General features: G+C 45.9%; 1 protein-coding gene across 1 annotated transcript in view; it reads right to left on the reverse strand.

The window, feature by feature from the left end:
• The window catches only part of SLC35F6 (solute carrier family 35 member F6), a 49470-nt gene extending 26286 nt beyond the window's left edge, over positions 1–23184 (reverse strand). The window contains exon 1 of the mRNA XM_040348379.1: positions 22958–23184. Within this exon, the coding sequence (XP_040204313.1) occupies positions 22958–23034 (77 nt within the window). The 5' untranslated portion in view covers positions 23035–23184. The remainder of the gene's footprint in view (positions 1–22957) is intronic.
• Positions 23185–23477: the final 293 nt, after the last annotated feature.

Below are 23477 nucleotides of genomic sequence, written 5' to 3' on the forward strand. Positions count from 1 at the left end.
CACTTTATGCATAGTTGTCACTAGGTGGTGTGGACTATAAAAGTTACCATTGCCAGGATTTGAATGTCTCAGAATTACGCTATGTGTGCTTCTTCTCTTGTTTGCATCTAACGGTGGAGCTGAGAATATCACACTCAGAGGACGGAGGGCTTCCTGGTGAAAACTTCAAGGAGCAAAGGCCTAGGCTGGGTTTTAGCCATCCGCCCTAACTGCTTGCCTTCTGGTAAGCGGCTTCTTTTTCTGGTGGAGGGTCACTTTGGGTTGTGGACTGTAGGAGCCATCATTGTCAGGATTTTATCCGAACCAATCCATGATTATACAAGCACCATCCAATCAATTACGGACCAACTACACTCTCACAGACTGTGTACCCTAATAGACTGTTTTGTGTGGCGCGGCTTTTCTTTGTTTATATTTCCTTTGTGATTCACACGCCAGCTGCTGCCTAGGGTCAGAGGGTGGGGGGATACCAGCGCGCTTTTTGTTTTGTGTGTAAGTAAAGTGTCCCCTTTGGAAGATTTGCCTTCTGTTGCTGTTCTGGTGACAACACAGATTGGGATTTTCTTTTACTTTCATTTTCAGAGATAATAGTAATTAGGATAAACAGAGAGGGTGAATCTCCCTAACAGTTGGACAGAGAGCAATAAAAAAACTGACGTGTTCTGATAAATCTACACTCTGTCCAAAACTAAGGGCCCTTTCACACTGGTGCGTTTTTCCCGCGTTTTTGCTGCGTTTTCACGGTAAAAATAGCGCTATTAAAACGCCCCCCATGCCCCTCTCCATTGAAATTAATTAAAAACGCAGTAAAAACGCGGTGTTTTACTGCGATTTTAACGCTCCGTTTTTACCACGTTTTTACAGCGTTTTTTAATTCATTTCAATGGAGAGGGGCATGGGGAGCGTTTTATGAGCGTTTTAATAGCGCTATTTTTACCGCGAAAACGCGGCAAAAACGCACCAGTGTGAAAGGGCCCTAAATCACAATTAGTCTGGCTCATGGTGAAATTTCAGGACCAAAAGCGGTAACCCCGAGCCAGACTCTGGATCGCCTCGCAGTGTCCACAGGCACAAGTTACTTACCTTACCGCTGTGTGATCGAGCTGTGTCCTCCTCGCTCGATTCACAGTGCCTGTGTGCTGCCGATTTCCGTTCCCTGCGACATTACGACACACGGGGGCGGAGATCGGCGTCAAATTTAAAAAAGTAAATAAACACAGTACATACAGTATACTGTAATCGTATACAGTAGATTACAGTACTGTATGAAAAAAATACACACCCCCTTTGTCCCTAGTGGTCTGCCCAGTGTCCTACATGTACTTTTATATAATAATAATTGTTCTTTCTGCCTGGAAACTGGAGATTGTCCATAGCAACCAAAAAGTGTTCATTTATGTCAAAAGTGGTTTTAGACCAGCTAAAAACAGTGATAATAAATTAGAATCACTTGCAGAATTGAGCGATAGTGATTTGTGGGGAAATTCGTCATCAAAAAATTAAAAGTAATATTTTTTTTATTATTATATTATTTGTTATAATTATTTATATGTATTTATTATATTATAATTTATGATTTTGTGTTTCAAATTTTATTATACCCGGGATGTCTACTAGACTCTTGTTTGGACAGATTTAAATTATTGTAGAAAGAAATGTTTGGACAGCCGCACTCTGGAAAAACCTTCTCGGTTGCCTTTTATTGATAAAAGTTATCAAACACCATACATCACAGCAAAGACAGGGGCATACAGCTGACGTTTCGCACTACAATCAGTGCTTACTCATAGCTCAGATTTAGGTTAGTTATTCCTAAGAATTACAGGCCTACAATATAAAACGCCAAATTTCCATGCAATATAATGGTACCGCTTTCAGCACCTAAAATCTGAAATAATCATACCGCCAGGGAGGTTAAGCCACTCTAACCGGTATATACTATCAGCACTGCCTCCTATTGTAGTGTCCCCCTCTGTGTGTAATTTACAAAAATAAATGCTGCAAATACCTAAATTCACTACCAAGATTGGGATCACATGACTGGTCAGCTTTCTCGTTTTCTCCTCTGAGTGATGCAGTGGGCGGGGCTGAGATTCCTCTGCTGATGTCAGTCTGGAAGGGAGGAGGAGAGAGCTGGCTGGTCATGTGATCGCAATCTCAGCTCTTAAATGAGGTATTTTCAGCATTTATATTTATAAATCATTCACAGAGGGGGACACTGCAATGGGAGGCAGTGCTAATGGTGAGGGGCGGCTCACGCACAAACAGAGGGGAGGGGGAGGAGGACACAGGTGCAGAGAGGAGAGCAGGCTACTAATGAAACTGACCACGTTGTCTGGTCTCAGCAGCCATAATACACTGTGGTCAGTTTACAGAGGGGTGGGAAGAAACTGGAAGGATTAGCCAGGTTTTTTAGGTGTTACACAGGACTGCGTCATATACCATGCTTTAAAGGAGCAGGATCCATTTTTATTTCTGGGTTAACAATCGCTTTAAAATAGAAGCTGATTGGCTACCATGCACAGCTGCACCAGATTTCTCTGGCCAGTTTTAGTAAATCAACCTCATTGTCTTCTTTTACACTTCAAAAAAATGGGAAATACTGTATAGGAGCTCAGTTGAATTTTTTTTTATATTAGGACACTTACCTGTCCAGGGCACCTGTGATGTCTGCACCCGAAGGCGATCTTTCCCTCGGCTCTCAGGTGGAGGCGCCACAATCTTCGGTAAGGAAATCAGGAAGTGAAGCCTTGCGGGTTCACTTCCTGGTTCCCTACTGCACATGCGTGAGTCTCGTGCGATCCGACTGGTCCCTGCTGTCTTCAGGGACCTGTGTGTCTCCCAGAAGACAGCAGGGGGGACGAAGTAGGCGCCGGACATGGCATAGGTCGCCAAGGTGACCTATGCCCGGAAGTGGGAGAAAATACCTGGATTCTACAGGTATCTGCTCCCTCCTCTCCCCTGAAAGGTGCCAAATGTGACACCGGAGGGGGAGGATTCCAAAAAGCGGAAGTTCCATTTTTGGGTGGAATTAAGTAAAGCTTTAAGTAAGTCTTCCATGAGTGGATGCCCATACTGTCCAGACAGACCAGGTATATGTCATGAAGAGGCATTGAAATCAGAACAGTGTATCTTCAGTAAACTACTCACGAGCAAAGCATAGAAGTTCCTTCTCAGAGCCCATTCACACAGGGGCGGCACGACTTTGGGGGCGACTCAGCAAGGCGACCTGAAGACGACTTCAGAGGTGACTTGCAAAATGACTTCTGTATAGAAGTCAATGCAAGTCACTCCGAGTCGCCCCCAAAGTTGTACAAGAACCTTGTTCTAAGTTGGAGCGACTTGCGTCGCTCCTATTAGAATGATTTTATTGAACAGAGCGGGACGCGACTTGTTAGGCGGATGTTGCCCCTGACAATTCGCCCATGTGTGAATGGGCTCTAAAGCCCTGTACACACAATCGGTTTTTCTAATGAAAACGGACCGATAGACCGCTTTTATCGAACAAACCGATCATGTGTTTGTTTTCCATCGGGTAAAAAAAATAGAACATGTTTTAAAATCTTCCTATGGATAAAAAAACGATAGAAAAAAACGATTGTCTGTGTGGAAGTCCATCGGTCAAAAATCCACTTATGCTCAGAATCAAGTCGATTCATGCTCAGAAGCATTGGACATTTTTCTCAGCACGTCGTTGTGTTGTACGTCACCGCGTTGGACACGGTCGGATTTTTGACTGATGGTGTGTAGGCAAGACTGATGAAAGTCAGCTTCATCGGATATCAGACGCCAAAAAAACATCGGACTAGATTCCATCAGAAATCCGATCGTGTGTACAGGGCTTAAGGGTTTACATAACTCCATGACATTAACACATTGAATTGAATATACTCTTCCCTGTACACAAGGATTGTAATGTTGCAATTTTGTTTCACTTTAAAGGAGGAAGGGGGATGTTTCCTATACTGCAAGTGGTTTCTAGACTGTCAATGAAGCTTCGTTATGCAACTTTGTGTTACGACTGAGCAGAGAAACTCTATGAGCCCTGACGATTACTCTAACCGACTCCTGGCAGCAGCCAGAAGAAACACAAAGCGTTCTGTTACACACAGCATGAGGAATATCCGTCTCATCTTTCCATGCCGCAACGTATTTTTCTTCTTTCATCAATTTTACCAGTGAGAATAAATACCATACATGTACAATGTTAGTAGACATGGGGGAAATGTAATCCCTCCATAAGGCCCCTTTCACACTGGGGCGGGAGCCGCGGTGGCGGTATAGCGCCTCTAAAAATAGCGGCGCTATACCATCGAATTTGCCGCGGAATTCGACCGCTAACGGTGGGTATTAACCCCTGCTAGCGGCCGATGAAGGGTTAATATCGCACCGCAATGCGCCTCCAACAAAACATTTGTTGGAGGGGGGATTATGGCGCAGGGTTGTTTTTCAGGGGTTGGACTTGGCCCCTTAGGTCCAGTGAAGGGAACTCTTAAGGCATCAGCATACCAAGACATTTTGGACAATTCTATGCTCTCAACTTTGTGGGTACAAATTGGACCCTTCCTGTTACAACATGACTAAGCACCAGTGCACAAAGCAAGGTCCATAAAGACATGGATGAGCGAGTTTGGGGTGGAGGAATTTGACTGGCTTGCACAGAGTCCTGACCTAAAACTGATAGAACACCTTTGGGGTGAAGTAGACACACTCCTAAACCTTGTGGACAGCCTTCCCAGAAGAGTTGAAGCTGTTATACCTGCAAAGGGTGGGCCAACTCAATATTGAACCTTACGGACTAAGACTGGGATGCCATTATAGTTCATGTGCGTGTCCCAATACTTTTGGTAACATTGTATATATATATATATATATACATATATATATATATATATATATATATATATATATACACATATATATATATATATATATATATATATATATATATATATATATATATATATATATATATATATATATGTATGTATATGTAGCACCTATGTACTTTATAGTACTGGTGCTAGTTAAATGTAAGGGTAGATCAGAGTGTAGTTAAACTCTGATCCAGATTGTTAGTTGCAAAATGCGGTCTCTGCCTATGCCTGGCTGTGCTGTGAGCCCATTCTGCTGTGCTGGGGTGTTCTTCCAGCCCTGGTGTTGCAGGTGGCGGCAGTGGAGTCGAGGTTTGGGTGCTCTTTCCCAGCAGCCAATCACAAGGGTTTGTCCTTGCGGTGCATGCTGGGGAGGGGTATTTATGGGGCGGACGCCATTGGTTCTGGGTCTTCTTCGTCCAGTGTGGCACCTCTCTTTAGGGTGGCCACATCATGGTGCCCCGGCGTTATGGCCTACCGGACACTGAGGGATTGATCACCTGTCAGTCAGTACCTGGGCGACAAGTTGGAGGAGATCCAGATGTAACTCAATTAAGGAGGCATATCTCCAAGAATTCAATCCAGAAGGGACCTGTGGCAGAGGTATCTTTCTGAGGCTCTTTGAGAGGGGTCTGTGGCAGAGACTTTCTCCCAAGTTCAAGTTCACCACGGAGGGTCTGTGGCAGAGACTTTATCCTACAATTGTCCGAGTGATACCCTGGCTGCCAGGTCAGTGAGAAAGGCCTGTCCGGGTACACTAAACCCACTCCGGCAGGAGTGGCGCAGAGAAGTGTTACGTTCGGGAGCAGGACTGTTTCCTATCATCACGCCTGAATATGCTATTCTTTCTTTCTTCTTCAACTTTACTTTCCTCACCACAAGTTTACTGTTTTTACCCGGCTGGGTAATAAAGAGCACAGCAAAGATCACCTGTCTGGACATTCCTTTACTTCTACTATATGCAATACGCATCATTCACCCATTTCGGAGGAGCCAAGAGGTAATACGCTGCCCAAAAATCCAGCAGCTCCACTGGGGGTAATGCTACTATATATACATATATATATATACATATACATACCCCTATACTAGGGGTCTTCAAAAGTTTCCACACGTTTATATATATATACCTTAGTTAAAAAAAGTGAGGAAACTTTTAGAAGAATATATATATATATATATATATATATATATATATATATATATATATATATATATATATATATATATATATATATACATACAGTACAGATCAAAAGTTTGGACACACCTTCTTATTCAAATAGTTTTCTTTATTTTCATGACTATGAAAATTGTAGATTCACACTGAAGGCATCAAAACTAAATATAAAAATAAATAAAATATATTTCATATTCTAGGTTCTTGAAAGTAGCCACCTTTTGCTTTGATTACTGCTTGGCACACTCTTGGCATTCTCTTGATGAGCTTCAAGAGGTAGTCACCTGGCGCAGCACCCCATCACTCTTCTTCTTGGTCAAATAGCCCTTACACAGCCTGGAGGTGTGTTTGGGGTCATTGTCCTGTTGAAAAATAAATGATGGTCCAACTAAATGCAAACCGGATGGAATAGCATGCCGCTGCAAGATGCTGTGGTAGCCATGCTGGTTCAGTATGCCTTCAATTTTGATTAAATCCCCAACAGTGTCACCAGCAAAGCACCTCCAGCTTTGGGCTTATTACCGGCTGGGGTCTGGTGAGTGTGTATTTCAGCAGTTGGTGGTGGTAGCACTTGTTTCTGTCGGGTGGAAGAGATAGCTGCACCCTAGATGCACGAGATATAACACCAGGACAAATTACCACAAAAACCTTTTTCCCCTTTACTGGATTCCAAACTGAGAAGTTGTTGGTTTTCTAAGCTAACTTGGAGTTATGTTATGAAGGCACATGAACCTTAAAAAAAACTTTTGCACATATGTTATGACCTTGCACTTTATATTTATATCAATTTAGATCTGCTTGTTGGTAAACTAGTTGCACACAGCACCACGTATATATTTCATATGCTTAAAAGAACGGAACTTTGATATTTATTTAGTCACATGTTTGAGAGATTTTGATACTGTTACTTATTTACCTATTTAAATCTTGTTTGGTGGCACAGTAGTTGCACTTGGCACTACGCAATTGTACATGCTCGTGAGAGCTGGATATTGCAATTTATTTACTTATTCATTTATTTATTTGTATAGTTATTTACTGTGCTTTATCACGTATATCACTGCACTGAATTCAGCACTTTATTGTATCACATATAAGCTATTATTTTGTGTCATCGCGTATCTAGACCAGCGCAGTAACAACATTCTTATGTTTTTATGACTGCTTTTGCTACCGTTTGGTATTACTCGCACCATTTTTACAGTTTATGTAGCTACATCGATTTTATCTCCAGTGCAATATTTATTTTGTTACCTACTTGAAGACTATACAAGTTTTAATGCTATTCCCCCTGCTGTTTGGGCCCCCCTGTGTGCCCAGGCCCCCTACAGGAGGGCTGGTGCCCCCCCCTATCAGTGGCCCTGCCAACACACATCAACACAGTCAACACTGAGTTGGTGCTCAGAGGTGTCATTCATTGTGAATGATGTCCCAACACACCTCCAATATGTATGAAATGCAGTGCAGCACAATGCAAGGTGTTCTGCGATAAAATGCAGCTTGCCCCATTTTCACATAAGTTGCTGTGTGTTTTCAGGTCATTATTTTTGACTGGGCTATTTGACTCACCACAATGCATGTCAATGCATGCATTGCTGCATACGGAGCAGTGGTGTGAATGAGCCCTCAATGTATACCAGATGAGCTATGACTGGCTGGCAGTGTGCAGGGGGTCACATTGTACAACTTGTAGGATCTTCTGCTGAGTAAGGCTGACACTTCCTATAAGGTAGCTGTCACGGCAATGTGGTCTGACTCATCACATGACCATCCGCTCAGAATCTGCTGTCATATGCAGTTTTAAAAAAATGCAGAGAACAGCCAAATTACAGAGGAAATCAGAGAAGTAAGTCAAAGGGGATCCCCTACTCACATGTTGCTTGTAATGGGTAACGTCTTAGCTAAGGTCCTGGAATCATTCATCCATGAACGTAGTACCGGCATGTCTAAGATCCTGAGGTCAGTTGGAAACACCTGATTAAGATTTCCCATTGGGCCCTAAAGGGTTGCTGTACTAAGAAATGTGGAAGCCTCCATTGCTGACTTGAAAATGCTATCTGCCTGGTTGTCTCTGGCTTCAGTGCTTTTAGATATGCAGAGAAGACATGTGCATTCGTTTTCGTACGAATGCATTTTCGTCAAAATGTTGGGGTTTTTTGTTATCGTTTTAACAAACAGAATCCGGAATCCGAAAGATCCGACATAAAAAAATGCTTTATTTTCGTTTTTGTTGCTACAACAGTTCGATATAGGTAGGAGATTCGACATGATGCTGGCAATAGCAATATGTGTCTATTGAACCTGTGGTCGAATGTGCCTAACCTAACTATATTAGTCCAAGATTATTCTACATAGAGTGGAAAGATTCTACATTATAGAGACAGTGTTGGGGTAGACCAGGGGTCTCCAAACTTTTTACTTCGAGGGCCACATTATATATTTTACAGATATTTGCGGGCCGAAAAAAAAAAAGAAGCCATTTATAAATTACTCCTCAGCTATGGAATAGAGCAGAATTTAAAAAAAGGCTGCCATTATCAGGGCTGGATGGTGCACCTGTATCCTCTGCCCGCACCTAAATGCCAGAGCCTCGTGCACCAGGGCCAAATATTAAGTGTGCATGAGGCCTTACATCAGTGTTCCCCATCAGAGCCCCCTCCACATCTACATCCCCACCAGAGCCCCCACCATATCTACATCTCCATCAGAGCCCCCACCACATCTCCATCAGAGCCATCACCACATCTACATCCCCATCAGAGCCATCACCACATCCCCATCAGAGCCATCACCACATCCCCATCAGAGCCATCACCACATCCCCATCAGAGCCATCACCACATCCCCATCAGAGCCATCACCACATCCCCATCAGAGCCATCACCATATCCCCCATCAGAGCCATCACCATATCCCCCATCAGAGCCATCACCACATCCCCATCAGAGCCATCACCATATCCCCCATCAGAGCCATCACCATATCCCCATCAGAGCCATCACCATATCCCCCATCAGAGCCATCACCACATCCCCCATCAGAGCCATCACCATATCCCCCATCAGAGCCATCACCACATCCCCATCAGAGCCATCACTACATCCCCCATCAGAGCCATCACCATATCCCCCATCAGAGCCATCACCATATCCCCCATCAGAGCCATCACCACATCCCCATCAGAGCCATCACTACATCCCCATCAGAGCCATCACTACATCCCCCATCAGAGCCATCACTACATCCCCCATCAGAGCCATCACCACATCCCCATCAGAGCCATCACCACATCCCCATCAGAGCCATCACCACATCCCCATCAGAGCCATCACCACATCCCCATCAGAGCCATCACCACATCCCCATCAGAGCCATCACCACATCCCCCATCAGAGCCATCACCATATCCCCCATCAGAGCCATCACCACATCCCCATCAGAGCCATCACCATATCCCCCATCAGAGCCATCACCATATCCCCCATCAGAGCCATCACCACATCCCCATCAGAGCCATCACTACATCCCCATCAGAGCCATCACTACATCCCCCATCAGAGCCATCACTACATCCCCCATCAGAGCCATCACCACATCCCCATCAGAGCCATCACCACATCCCCATCAGAGCCATCACCACATCTCCATCAGAGCCATCACCACATCCCCATCAGAGCCATCACCACATCCCCATCAGAGCCATCACCACATCCCCCATCAGAGCCATAACCACATCCCCATCAGAGCCATCACCACATCCCCATCAGAGCCATCACCACATCCCCATCAGAGCCATCACCACATCCCCATCAGAGCCATCACCACATCCCCATCAGAGCCATCACCACATCCCCATCAGAGCCATCACCACATCCCCATCAGAGCCATCACCACATCCCCATCAGAGCCATCACCACATCCCCCATCAGAGCCATAACCACATCCCCCATCAGAGCCATAACCACATCCCCATCAGAGCCATCACCACATCCCCATCAGAGCCATCACCACATCCCCATCAGAGCCATCACCACATCCCCATCAGAGCCATCACCACATCCCCATCAGAGCCATCACCACATCCCCATCAGAGCCATCACCACATCCCCATCAGAGCCATCACCACATCCCCATCAGAGCCATCACCACATCCCCATCAGAGCAATCACCATATCCCCCATCAGAGCCATCACCATATCCCCCATCAGAGCCATCACCACATCCCCATCAGAGCCATCACCACATCCCCATCAGAGCCATCACCACATCCCCATCAGAGCCATCACCACATCCCCATCAGAGCCATCACCACATCCCTATCAGAGCCATCACCACATCCCCATCAGAGCCATCACCACATCCCCATCAGAGCCATCACCACATCCCCATCAGAGCCATCACCACATCCCCATCAGAGCCATCACCATATCCCCCATCAGAGCCATCACCACATCCCCCATCAGAGCCATCACCACATCCCCATCAGAGCCATCACCACATCCCCATCAGAGCCATCACTACATCCCCCATCAGAGCCATCACCATATCCCCCATCAGAGCCATCACCACATCCCCATCAGAGCCATCACCACATCCCCCATCAGAGCCATCACCATATCCCCCATCAGAGCCATCACCACATCCCCATCAGAGCCATCACCACATCCCCATCAGAGCCATCACCACATCCCCATCAGAGCAATCACCATATCCCCCATCAGAGCCATCACCATATCCCCCATCAGAGCCATCACCACATCCCCATCAGAGCCATCACCACATCCCCATCAGAGCCATCACCACATCCCCATCAGAGCCATCACCACATCCCCATCAGAGCCATCACCACATCCCCATCAGAGCCATCACCACATCCCCCATCAGAGCCATAACCACATCCCCATCAGAGCCATCACCACATCCTTATCAGAGCCATCACCATATCCCCCATCAGAGCCATCACCACATCCCCCATCAGAGCCATCACCACATCCCCATCAGAGCCATCACCACATCCCCATCAGAGCCATCACTACATCCCCATCAGAGCCATCACCACATCCCCATCAGAGCCATCACCACATCCCCCATCAGAGCCATCACCATATCCCCCATCAGAGCCATCACCACATCCCCATCAGAGCCATCACCACATCCCCATCAGAGCCATCACCACATCCCCATCAGAGCAATCACCATATCCCCCATCAGAGCCATCACCATATCCCCCATCAGAGCCATCACCACATCCCCATCAGAGCCATCACCACATCCCCATCAGAGCCATCACCACATCCCCATCAGAGCCATCACCACATCCCCATCAGAGCCATCACCACATCCCCATCAGAGCCATCACCACATCCCCATCAGAGCCATCACCACATCCCCCATCAGAGCCATAACCACATCCCCATCAGAGCCATCACCACATCCCCATCAGAGCCATCACCATATCCCCCATCAGAGCCATCACCACATCCCCCATCAGAGCCATCACCACATCCCTATCAGAGCCATCACCACATCCCCATCAGAGCCATCACTACATCCCCATCAGAGCCATCACCACATCCCCCATCAGAGCCATCACTACATCCCCATCAGAGCCATCACCATATCCCCCATCAGAGCCATCACCATATCCCCCATCAGAGCCATCACCACATCCCCATCAGAGCCATCACCACATCCCCATCAGAGCCATCACCATATCCCCCATCAGAGCCATAACCACATCCCCATCAGAGCCATCACCACATCCCCCATCAGAGCCATAACCACATCCCCATCAGAGCCATCACCACATCCCCATCAGAGCCATCACCATATCCCCATCAGAGCCATCACCACATCCCCATCAGAGCCATCACCACATCCCCATCAGAGCCATCACCACATCCCCATCAGAGCCATCACCACATCCCCCATCAGAGCCATAACCACATCCCCATCAGAGCCATCACCACATCCCCATCAGAGCCATCACCATATCCCCATCAGAGCCATAACCACATCCCCATCAGAGCCATCACCACATCCCCCATCAGAGCCATCACCACATCCCCATCAGAGCCATCACCACATCCCCATCAGAGCCATCACTACATCCCCATCAGAGCCATCACCACATCCCCCATCAGAGCCATCACTACATCCCCATCAGAGCCATCACCATATCCCCCATCAGAGCCATCACCATATCCCCCATCAGAGCCATCACCACATGCCCATCAGAGCCATCACCACATCCCCATCAGAGCCATCACCATATCCCCCATCAGAGCCATAACCACATCCCCCATCAGAGCCATCACCACATCCCCCATCAGAGCCATCACCATATCCCCATCAGAGCCATCACCACATCCCCATCAGAGCCATCACCATATCCCCATCAGAGCCATCACCACATCCCCATCAGAGCCATCACCACATCCCCATCAGAGCCATCACCACATCCCCCATCAGAGCCATCACTACATCCCCATCAGAGCCATCACCACATCCCTATCAGAGCCATCACCACATCCCCATCAGAGCCATCACCACATCCCCATCAGATCTCCCACCACACACAGTTTTGTCCCCCCTTTAAACTTGTGTCCCCAGCCTCCTCTCTCCCCCCAGCACATTATTTTCCCCATCACTGACTGTCTGCAAGTTTCCCTGTAGATCAGCGTGTTCTGTGCTGCTTCTGAAGAGCTGGCATTAGAGCAGACACGCTGTACTTCCCGGCTCCCGCCCCTTTTACACAGACAAGCTGTTACAGCTAAAATGAAACTAACTCTGGTGGAGGAGCTGGGAATTGCAGCAGGTCTGCACTGAAATCCCTCAATGCCTGTCGGAAGGCAAAGCAAGCCGTCCCTGCAGTGAGTCTGATGACTGAAGCTGCGGGCCGGACAAAACGTCCTAGCGGGCCGGATGTGGCCCACGGGCCGTACTTTGGAGACCCCTGGGGTAGACCATTCCACAAGAACGACGAAGATTCGACGAAGCAGCGGAAAACATACAAATGTCGAATCAATCATTGAAGGCTTATGGTGTCTGTCGAATGTTCTAAGAAGATTCGACGAAGCAGCTAAACTGCACGATGCCGCAATTGTAGATTTCCGGTCTAATTCTCCGCCCACAAGCTATAGTAGAATTCTAATGTTGTATGACACTAGTAATAATTATATTTATAAATTATTATTACTAGTCAACAAACATTAGAATTCTTCTATAGCCTATGGGCCGAGCATTTGACCATTAATGTCTGCTCGTGGGGATTGTATGTTTTTAGCTGCATGTCTCTATAATGTCAAATCTTTTCTCTCTATGTCGAATAAACTTGGACTAATAGAGTTAGGTTAGGCACATTCGACCGCAGATTCGATAGACACAGATCGCTATTGTCACCGTCATGTCGAATCTTCTATCTATATTGAACTGTTGTCGCAACAAAACGAAAATGAAGCATTTTTTTATGTCGGATCTTTCGGATTTCGGATTCTGCGTGTTCGTTTTTGATTGTTAAAAACGTGAAAATTCCAGAAATTCAGACAAAAATGCATTTGGACGAAAACGAATGCACATGTCTAGTACAGATTTCCTTTGAAGATCCCATTACATGACAATTTCCCAATCTAATGTTCATGGGAGTATCCACAGATACTCGCAGCCAAGGTTCACCAGGAGAAAAAGCAATCGGGCAAGTTAGAAAACCTTGCTTGATTGTTATTGTTGTCCAGCTTTAAGCCCAACGTTGGAAATGTTAGACGCACCCTCTCCCCAACCTGTACTTACTAACATCTGTATCCCAGTCCTTAGGACACTGTCACCACACTTGATACACCCACCTTCTGGGCAGCCATCCCCACATCATGCCCATTTTTTTGAGAGGTCCCCACCCAGATTACACCCACTTTTGGAATGTTCCCATTACTAATTATGTGAGAGCCAACTGCTCGTGGCCTCCTCAGCTTTTTTGATTTGCTGTGCATGCTCAGTAAACTCAAATAATGGGGATGCTATAATCTCAGGGATCATGGGGACACAAGACAGAGATGCGGTTCTGTGCTAGCAAATCTGGCCTTTTGGCTAAGATCAAGTGTTGTTCCATGTTCTTAACAGTGTCCAGTAACGGTGCTCCACCGTCATTCTGACTTTTTGGCTGGGATGTCTGCCTATATAGCAGGGCCGGCCCTACCATGGGACCCGATGGTACCATTGTACCAGGCAGCACTTTCAGGGGGGCAGCAAATTTCCTGCCCGCACGCCATCCCATTCCGCCAGCTCCACTCTCCACTCCACTGTGGGGCTAATTGCCGCCCGACCGCTCCTCCCGTTCCGCTCTCCGCTCCACTGTGGGGGTTAATTGCATGAATAGAGCCATAACAGGGGTGCCAGAAAAGCACTATGGGTTTGGGACCACGCCGTGTAAAAATGCACAGCCACAACACTAAAAGCTTTTTTTTGGACCACGCTTCATAGGCTGGAGACTGGGGACATGTTTGTTACCAGGCTGCAAGGCCTAGCCACTGCACCCACACTGACACTTTTTTTTGTTTTCTCTTATTTATTTTCCCTTCATGCGTGTGTCACCTGCGTTTGTATGTGTTTTTTTCACTTGGATTGTAGCCTGTGGGTCTTTGGGCCTACACTGAAATCTAGCTGGAATAATATCTGGCCCTTAGCTTCCAGCCTTCTCAGGGGAGCCCCTCAGCTAGTACTCGTTGGTCAGCTTGGGCTGACCATGAGGAGTGTGGTCCACCGGGTCTTTTGGCTACTAAAGTTAGGGAAATTCTCGTATAACAGAATAAAAATGTGTAAGTGATGTAATGTATTGTATTTTTGGAGGAAAACTGTATTAATTAAATCGTAAGATCTGGTATCGTACGTCAAAACTTTGTGATTGGCTATCGAAAGCTGTGTACTAACGATCAAATTATCGTACGATCGCTTCTAAATCGGCATTTGTCATACAATTTGCCACTTTAAATGCATTGATATAAATACAACTTCTGTGTGCAGAGGACCCCTTCAGCCCCCCTAATTCTTACCTGAGCCTATCTATATCCAGCGATGTTGCAGAAGAGACTGCCCATGATTCTCCTCCTTATTGGCTGAGACAGCAGCAGAGCGCCATTGGCTCCCGCTGCTGTCAAAGTCAGTGAGCCAATAAGGAGAGAGAGGGTGGGGCCTAGCCTGGGGTCTGTGTCTGAATTGACACACGGATCTCCAGCTTGGCTCAGGTGCCCCCACAGCAAGCCGCTTGCTGTGGGGGCACTCATCAGGGGGCAAAGGACAGGAGAGCCGAAGACAGACCCAACAAGAGGAGGATCAGGGCTACTCTATGGAAGACCATTACACCGAGCAGGTAAGTATAACATGTTTGTTATTTTTAGGCAAAAAAAAACGAGACTTTAGTATCACTTTAAGTGTGCCTTTCCCCAGGAAAGGGTCCTTCCTCCTCATGAGGGAACCATGTGACACACCCTAGAGCACTTTTTTGTGTGTGTTCACATTTTTTGGTACCCTTTTGATGTTTTGCTTTTGTGGCCCGGGGGCTAAGAAAAAAAAGGATCACAGGAGAGCTGGCATTTATGCCCTGTCTACTTCCTTAGGGGTGTAAGGTTTGGCTCAGATGCTTGGGGTTTGTTGTATCACACCCGACCCCCCAAAATTGTCTATAAACAGTTATAGAGTGGCCCAGGGTATTTAGAAATATGTTGTATTTGTAATGGTAGCTGTTACTATTTCAAAAGTTATCCGTGATCAATTGGAGTTAAAGAAAAGTATGAAGGATTAGTCTGCTGTCCACCATTTGGTCACATTCGCATATCTACTGGATAGTTAAATGGACCAGAAACAAAAGTGAAAGTGATTTTTTTAAATAGGTAAAGTGCAAGGAAACTTTTGTGAAAAGTTTCTTTACCCTTTAAACCAGTGGTCCCCAACCTTTTTGGCACCAGGGACCGGCGTTGTTGAAGAAAATTGTGCCAAGGCCCGGGGGGGGGGGGGGGGGTGTCGCGGGCAATTTATCGGGGTAATGGCTGGTGTTAGCGCTTCAATCATCCCGGCACAATGATTGATATGGTGTCAGGATGATTAAAGCACATTATTTCTATTATTAAATTGTAATATCCAATGAAATAGTTCATCTCACCATAATGCAGAATGTGCCAGAGTGTCACTCGCCACGTCACCTGCCACCCGATATGGATTGTCACTTGCCACATAGCCTGCCTTCATATGCAGCTTGTCACTTGTCACGTTGCATGCCACCAGATGCATTTTGTCCCTTGCCACATCGCTTGCCACCAGATTCAGATTTCACTTGCCGCGCCACCTGTCATCAGATGCAGCTTGTCATTTGCCACCAGATGTGGATTGTCACTGCAGTGGTGGCAGCACAGGTGTGCGCATTAGGTCAGAGGCAAGCCTGGAGTAGCGGGTAGTGACTAGTGAGGGAGAGCAGCGGTAATGGGGGGGGGGGATGCTTTGCAGTGTTAATGGGACATCTAGGAAACAATTTTTTCGTGTGTGTCCTTGTGGTGAAGGATGTTTTACATTTACAGTAAAACATCTCACCCCACATAGTGTGATTTCAGCCTTATAGGTGTATGCCCAAGGAAGGCATTTTTAAAAGTTTTGCCAGTGTGTAATCACTTGAAGATAGCATCCTACAATCCAGCCTGTGTCTTGTACTTGCCTGTAAAGTCAGTTCTTTGTCTTACTCTGGATCAAGCACAGGTGTAGGGTTGTGTGCATACAAAGTCTTTTTTTCCCAGCATTATAGCAGCCCCGCTGTGAGTGTTTTTTTTATTTTTTACAGCATTATAGCAGCCCCGATGTGAGCGGGGAAGAGCGGGGTTGCAGGCGGGCGGTGAGAGATGATCTCATCTCTCTTCTCGCTCGCCTCGCTCGCTGTGAGCACGGCACAGCAGTGATGTGGGCGGGCGGGCGATGGGAGATGTCATCTCTCTTCTCGCACGCCTCAGTATAGGGGCCGCGCTGTGAGCACGACACAGCAGTGATGCGGGCGGGCGATGGGAGATGATGTCATCTCTCTGCTCGCTCTGCCGCCGCACATCAGGCAGTGTAGCCGTAGCTGCAAACAGGCCACAGCCCGGCAGTGAGCCGCGGCCCGGGGGTTGATGACCACTGCTTTAAACCACCCCCACTAAGCAAGTGTAGCACGCCCTAACCCCTCATAAGCGTTATACTTACCTAAAACCCAAAGCAAGGCCCATTATATTGTTAAGAATGCACATGACATTAACCCAATTAAGTATGGGATGTTTGGCCTCAATTGTCTCCTATCCATCTACTGGAAGTGTAAGGGGCTGAACTACACAGGCATACTACAGACAGCTGGTGAAGAAGCCGGAGGAGCTACTGTGGCCACCCTTGGCATAAGAGCGTTCACGTTGCAGGAAGGATACATAAAAATAGCAGGATGGTCAGTCCAATCTATGGGAAGAGATAGCCTGCAGCCAGGAAAGATGTAATCTACAATGATACATGGATGCTTCCCCTCCTGAGGGAAGCCTCTCAGTTTGGGTGGTAAGAGAAATGACATGTCTCATGTGTGGATGCCTCAGTAGGCTAGGGCACAGATGTTTCTCAGTGGATCCTCTCTCTCTATAGACTTGTTTTGGGTTACTTCGCCAAGCTATTGTGCCGCCACCTAAGGAGTGGCTGAATACACAGAACTTTGTTTATTTGAACTGTTTAGTAAAGCAATATAAAATAGATTTACCCATTCAGACATTGTGTAATTCCTGACTAACAGGAACGTCCCCTGGAATTTTCCTGTATGCTTTAGGGATGTGAGGTCTCTGGCCATGGGTGAAGAGTTGGATAAGCAACAGTATCCTCGTCAAACCAGGCTGGGTTCCCTTTAAGGGCTTTTAGAAGGGTAGAGCCAACGGAGGGCCATCCTAGGAGTAGAACCCAGGAGGCCGCATGTTAAAAGATTCCTGTAGACTATTGGCCACCACTCACTGCCCGGCTCCAGATAATTAAAAATGTTTACGTGCTGTCCCACCACATAACACGCCTTTCTTTACCTTCAATGTATCTCTGTTCATCAACCTGGGGTGAACAAAATTCCAGGTATGGGAATGGTAGAGCATATGACTCCCTCTCCTTTCTCTCCTGCAATGGTACTTAGTTCTAATGAATTGCGTGAAGGAAGAATTACTCAAATGCTAGGAACAGTTACAGAAGGGGGATACAAAGTCAACATTAACTTCTTCTTCATACCTGACAGTGTCAATGTCAACAGTTATGAGGATCATGTATAATGGGGTACAACTCTCAGCATAGTTTGGAGTATTGGGTACTGATTTTGAGCATAAACCCTAAACCTTGAAATTACCTTAGGAGTTCCCCACTATGGCAACCAAGCCACTTTTACAAACTGGTACCTATCAGTAAAGAAACTAGAAGTACCAGCAATCCCCGTTAGACCAAGCTTGGACCTATAGGGCCAGATTCACAAAAGAGATACGACGGAGTATCTCAGATACTCTGTCGTATCTCTCAGAGTATCTATGCGACTGATTCATAGAACCAGTTACGCATAGATAGCCCCTAGATCCGACAGGTGTAATTGTTTTACACTGTCAGATCTTAGGATGCAATACCGCGGCCGCCGCTGGGTGGAGTTTGCGTCGTATTCCAGCGTCAGGTATGCAAATTAGCAGTTACGGCGGATCCACGACGGATTTTCGCGTTCGCTACGTCGTCGGTAGTCAAGTTTCCCGTCGCAATTTTAGTCGTTACTTGACCTGCCCTAACTTTAGTCAGCAAACGTATTGCTGTCTAAAGTATGGCCGTCCTTCCCGCGTCGAAATTTAAAAATTAACGTCGTTTGCGTAACACGTCCGGGAATACGGAAGTACGCTACGCACGTCACCGTTCGAAAAAATGACGTCACTTCGCGCAAAGCACGACGGGAATTTCGAAACGGAGCATGCGCAGTAGGTCCGGCGTGGGAGCGCGCCTAATTTAAATGGCACACGCCCATTTGAATTGGCCCGCCTTGCGCCGGACGTATTTACGATACACCGCCGCAAGTTTCCAGGTAAGTGCTTTGTGGATCGGGCACTAAAACTGAAAACTTGCGGCGGTGTAACGTAAACGGGTTACGTTACACGGCAGCAAATGTATGTGAATCTGGCCCATAGTTACTCCACTGCTGGAGAGTGAACAGTGGGAGACATTAACTCTAAAGTGATAGGTATTGTGTGAACAATAAATGCATCCACATACCTGACATTGTATTATCAGAGGCCATTGAGAAGATCATGTATGAACGGTAAACTCTAAATGTGGCTGGAATATTTGGTGCCGACTTTTGGACATCGAAAGAGATCAATCCCTGAGAGCTCCTACCAGTGTTTTTTCAAGCTGGTTGCCTTCTAGCTGTGTAAGAACTTCAAGTACCAGAAAGCCCTGCTAGACTGAATTGGTAGCTATAGTTCCTCCACCTCTGAGGGGCAAAGAGATGGAGAAGGTTGCTACAGAGTGATCCACATTAACTGATTCTTCCTATCTTGCAGCGTGTTATTTGAGATCAAGAGCAGAACATGAAGTAGATGTTCAAGTACAACCAATTGGAAGAAGATTGTTCCTGCTATGGTACTGTAACCGATTTCTCAAGCTGGTAGCACTCTAGCAGCAAAGGAACTACAAGTACTTGTGTCTCTGCTGCTGAAGGCCAACCAATTGGAAGAAGATTGTCCCTGCTATGGTACTGTAACCAATTTCTCAAGCTGGTAGCCCTCTAGCAGCAAAGGAACTACAAGTACTTGTGTCTCTGCTGCCGAAGGCCAACCAATTGGAAGAAGATTGTCCTAGCTATGGTACTTCCGCCAGCTGGTAGTCCTCTAGCAGTAAAGGAACTACAAGTAGCAGCAAGCCAGTAGCCTTCCAGCAATAAAGGAACTACTAATACTTGTATCTATGCTGCTGCTTGGAGAAGTTTGTCCCTATTATGCTAATGTAGCTGGTTCCCGAAGCTGTAGCCCTCTAGCACCAAAAGTACTACAAGTACCAGCAGCCCTCTAGCAGTAAAGGAACGACAAGTACTTGTCTGTCTACTGCTGGAGGCCAACCAATAGGAGAAGGTTGCTATAGAGCTGGGTGAATAAAAATCAATTTAATTTTTTTTATTATTATTCAAATCAGATTTTTTAGATTTTTATCAAATTTATTTTAATTAAATGTTTTTGGAGTAAAAAAAACTATCTAAAGATAGTTTTATATTTAAGATACATTAATGATGTAGTTTATTCAGCATGAAATGGAGCTTAGTTATGTAGCATGAGGCTGTATATTCTGCAATATTTAAATTGTTGGTAAACTCATTCAATGAATCCAAGTTCTGCAAGCTGAGATAACATGCACTGCATTGATGCGATCACACAATTTCACAGTAACCATGGGATAAAACACAATTCAGGAATATTCCTTTATCCCAATGTTTTGCAAATCTACAGTATGTACACTACAACCTGTATGATTGAATCGGTTCTGATATCGCTGTTTTACTTACCCGACAGTTTATTTTTCGAAGTAGAATCTTTAATATTTGCAAACAAAATGAAGGTTTCCTAACTCCAAAATTAAGTGACTACATTTAAAGAGCACCTGTCATTTTAGATCTATCATGGCAGCGCCTATTAGCGGGTATGCACTCATCTGCTGCTGCCACGTCCCTCACCTTGTTGTATCACTGCCACCAGGGCTGGCGCTACCACTAGGCGAACTAGGCAGCCACCTAGGGTGCAGCCACAACCACTAGAATGTCCCGCGATTCGCGCTAAATCCCGCTGTCCCGCGTTCAGTGCTATTGTCCCTCGATTTCGCGGCACCCATCCCCCATGCGATTACCGCGATTTGCGGCAAATCCTGCGGTCCCGCGATTCGAGGGGGGGGGGCGATTGGCGCCCCCCCCCGCTCAACAACTTCGTTTGGGGGGTATGTTCATTTGTCCCTCATTCTGAAGTTGAAAAGTTGGGAGGTATGCACTAGAGTCCGCCGGGAGGAGGGGGCGCCGAGAGCTTGTTAGTGCCTCTTTCTTACCTGTCACATTTTGCTATATGTGGATGTCTTTTTGATGAATTGGGCTGTCTCTTTGTTGGATTTGGCTGTCTTTTTACTGAATTTAGATGTCTCTTTGCTGGATTGGGGTGTCTCATTGTTGGATTTGGCTGTCCCTTAGCTATATGGGGACATCTCTTTACTGGATTGTGCTGTCTCTTTGGTTTGGGCTCTTTGGATTGGGCTTTTATGCTGTCTCAGACAGCCTAATGCCCCGTACACACCATCACTTTATGTGATGAAAAAAAATGACACTTTCTGTGAAGTAAAAAACAACGTTTTTGAAACTTCAATTTTCAAAGACGAAGTTGCCTACACACCATCGTTTTCTCACAATGATCTTGCAAAGTGAGGTTACGCTCCACCACGTTTTACCATTGAAGCTTGCTTCTGGGCATGCGTGGATGAAAAAACGTCTTAGAAAACGACGTTTTTTGCTACACACGGTCAATTTCTGTGAAGTAAAAAGTGCACTTTTGAAAAACGACACATTAAATTGAAGCATGCTTCAATTTTTTTTGGTCGTTTTTTACAAGACATAAAACGACGTTTTCCCCCACACACAGTCAATTAAAGTGACGTTTTTAAAAACGTAATTTTTTTTCATCACATAAAGTGATGGTGTGTACGCGGCATAAGGCTTCATTTCAACTGGCGTTTTTACAGCCACTGTTGTTAGGCTTTTTTACAGCTTAAAAACGCCTGTCCATGTTTATTTTGTAAAAAAAAAAAAAAAAAAATTGTGAGCTGCAGCTTTAAAAATGCCGCGTTCGCGTTTTTGAGCGTTTTTGCGCGTTTTTGAGCGTTTCTGGCGTTTTTACAGCTCTACTCTGGAGCTTCAGAACGCCCTGGTCCTGCGTTTTTTTTACAGCTCAAAAACGCCTATGCCATTTGCAGCTCAAAAACGTCTATGTGGGCATGATGCCATAGAATAACATGGACAGGGGTTTTTAAGCTGTAAAAAACGCTCAGAAAAGTGGCTGTAAAAACGCCAGTGGAAATGAAGCCTAACTGTTTTCCCAGTATCCAGGAGATTTGTGGCTTCCATCTGCCGGCCACTTTAGAATATGCTACCATAGAATTACACCTCCGGATATCCCTGAGACTCCTTGGGACTACCAGAACGCCGGACCACCTGCCATATTACTAATATGATGTGCTCCTACACATCCACTCTTTTGTAAGTGTTTTTAACCCTTTTGGGAAATGTAAGTTTTACTTCTGCACTTAGAGGTGCCTTTTTTTTTCTTTTCATTTTATTTCCAGAGTTTGCTTCTCTCTTCAAGTGCTGCCAGAAGTGTATGAAGACCCTCTTCTATTTCTACATAGACTGATATCTGCTTGGTCTGTTACTCAGAGTGCCCTTATACACACTTTTATTTTTGCTATATGGGAATGACTCTTTGCTATATGTGGATGTCTATATGCTGGATTGGATTGTTTGAATTGTTTTTTGTTTACTTGTTTGTTTTTTGCTGGATTGGGCTGTCTCTTCGTCATCTTATTTTTGCAAATTAAAATAAATTTTGCAGTTTCATGTTTTAATATTATCACTGCATCACCTGCCATCCCATTAAAGTGAATAGGACTGTCGGTGAGTCAACAGCAGGTCAGAGGAGGAGCCGCTGCGGGACAGAGATGACAGTTGTATTTTTATATATTATGATTTAAATCAAGCCTTTTTACTAGTGATTTAAATCATGATTTAAATTGTGATTTAAATCGACTTGATGTAAATCAAATCCACCCTGCTATAGCGTAGTCTAAGGCAGCGCGCTTATTGTAAACAATAACAGATTGTACATACTTGGCAGACAGCGTGTTAATGGAGCCCGTCACGAGCATCATTGCGGCCAGGATAAGCTGGTACGACGTCCAGGCCATGGTTGCTGCTCGGTGCTCAGGGGTTCCCTTCGGCCGAGACTGCTGGAAGAAGGATGAATGCACCTTGTTTGTGAACAGATTAAATACAGTAGAAGAGAAGACGGTGGTTTCCTGTATGAGCAGAATGTGCAGTCATGTGACCGGCAAGTCAGCTGTAACCCATAGAGGGAGCGTGAGACACAGCCTGTGTGTGACGTCATGTGCAGACACTGGCAAGTGATTAGTACTGCCAGTCTCTGCTTCTGCAAAAACAGCAAAGAAAAAAAGGAAAAATAAATGTTAAATTTATTGCATTGCATTGCTTATTTAAAGGATCGGTCCACCCAGATTTGATATTTCAGTGTTTGGTAGATACCGGAGATCTAAACCACCTGGCAGTCTCTTTGGGGAAAGTTCTTCACTGAATTCCTGGCTCTCCACACCTGATGTGTCCATTATAAGGG

Source organism: Rana temporaria, chromosome 4 (genome assembly GCF_905171775.1).
Source record: "Rana temporaria chromosome 4, aRanTem1.1, whole genome shotgun sequence".
Lineage (NCBI taxonomy): Eukaryota > Metazoa > Chordata > Amphibia > Anura > Ranidae > Rana > Rana temporaria.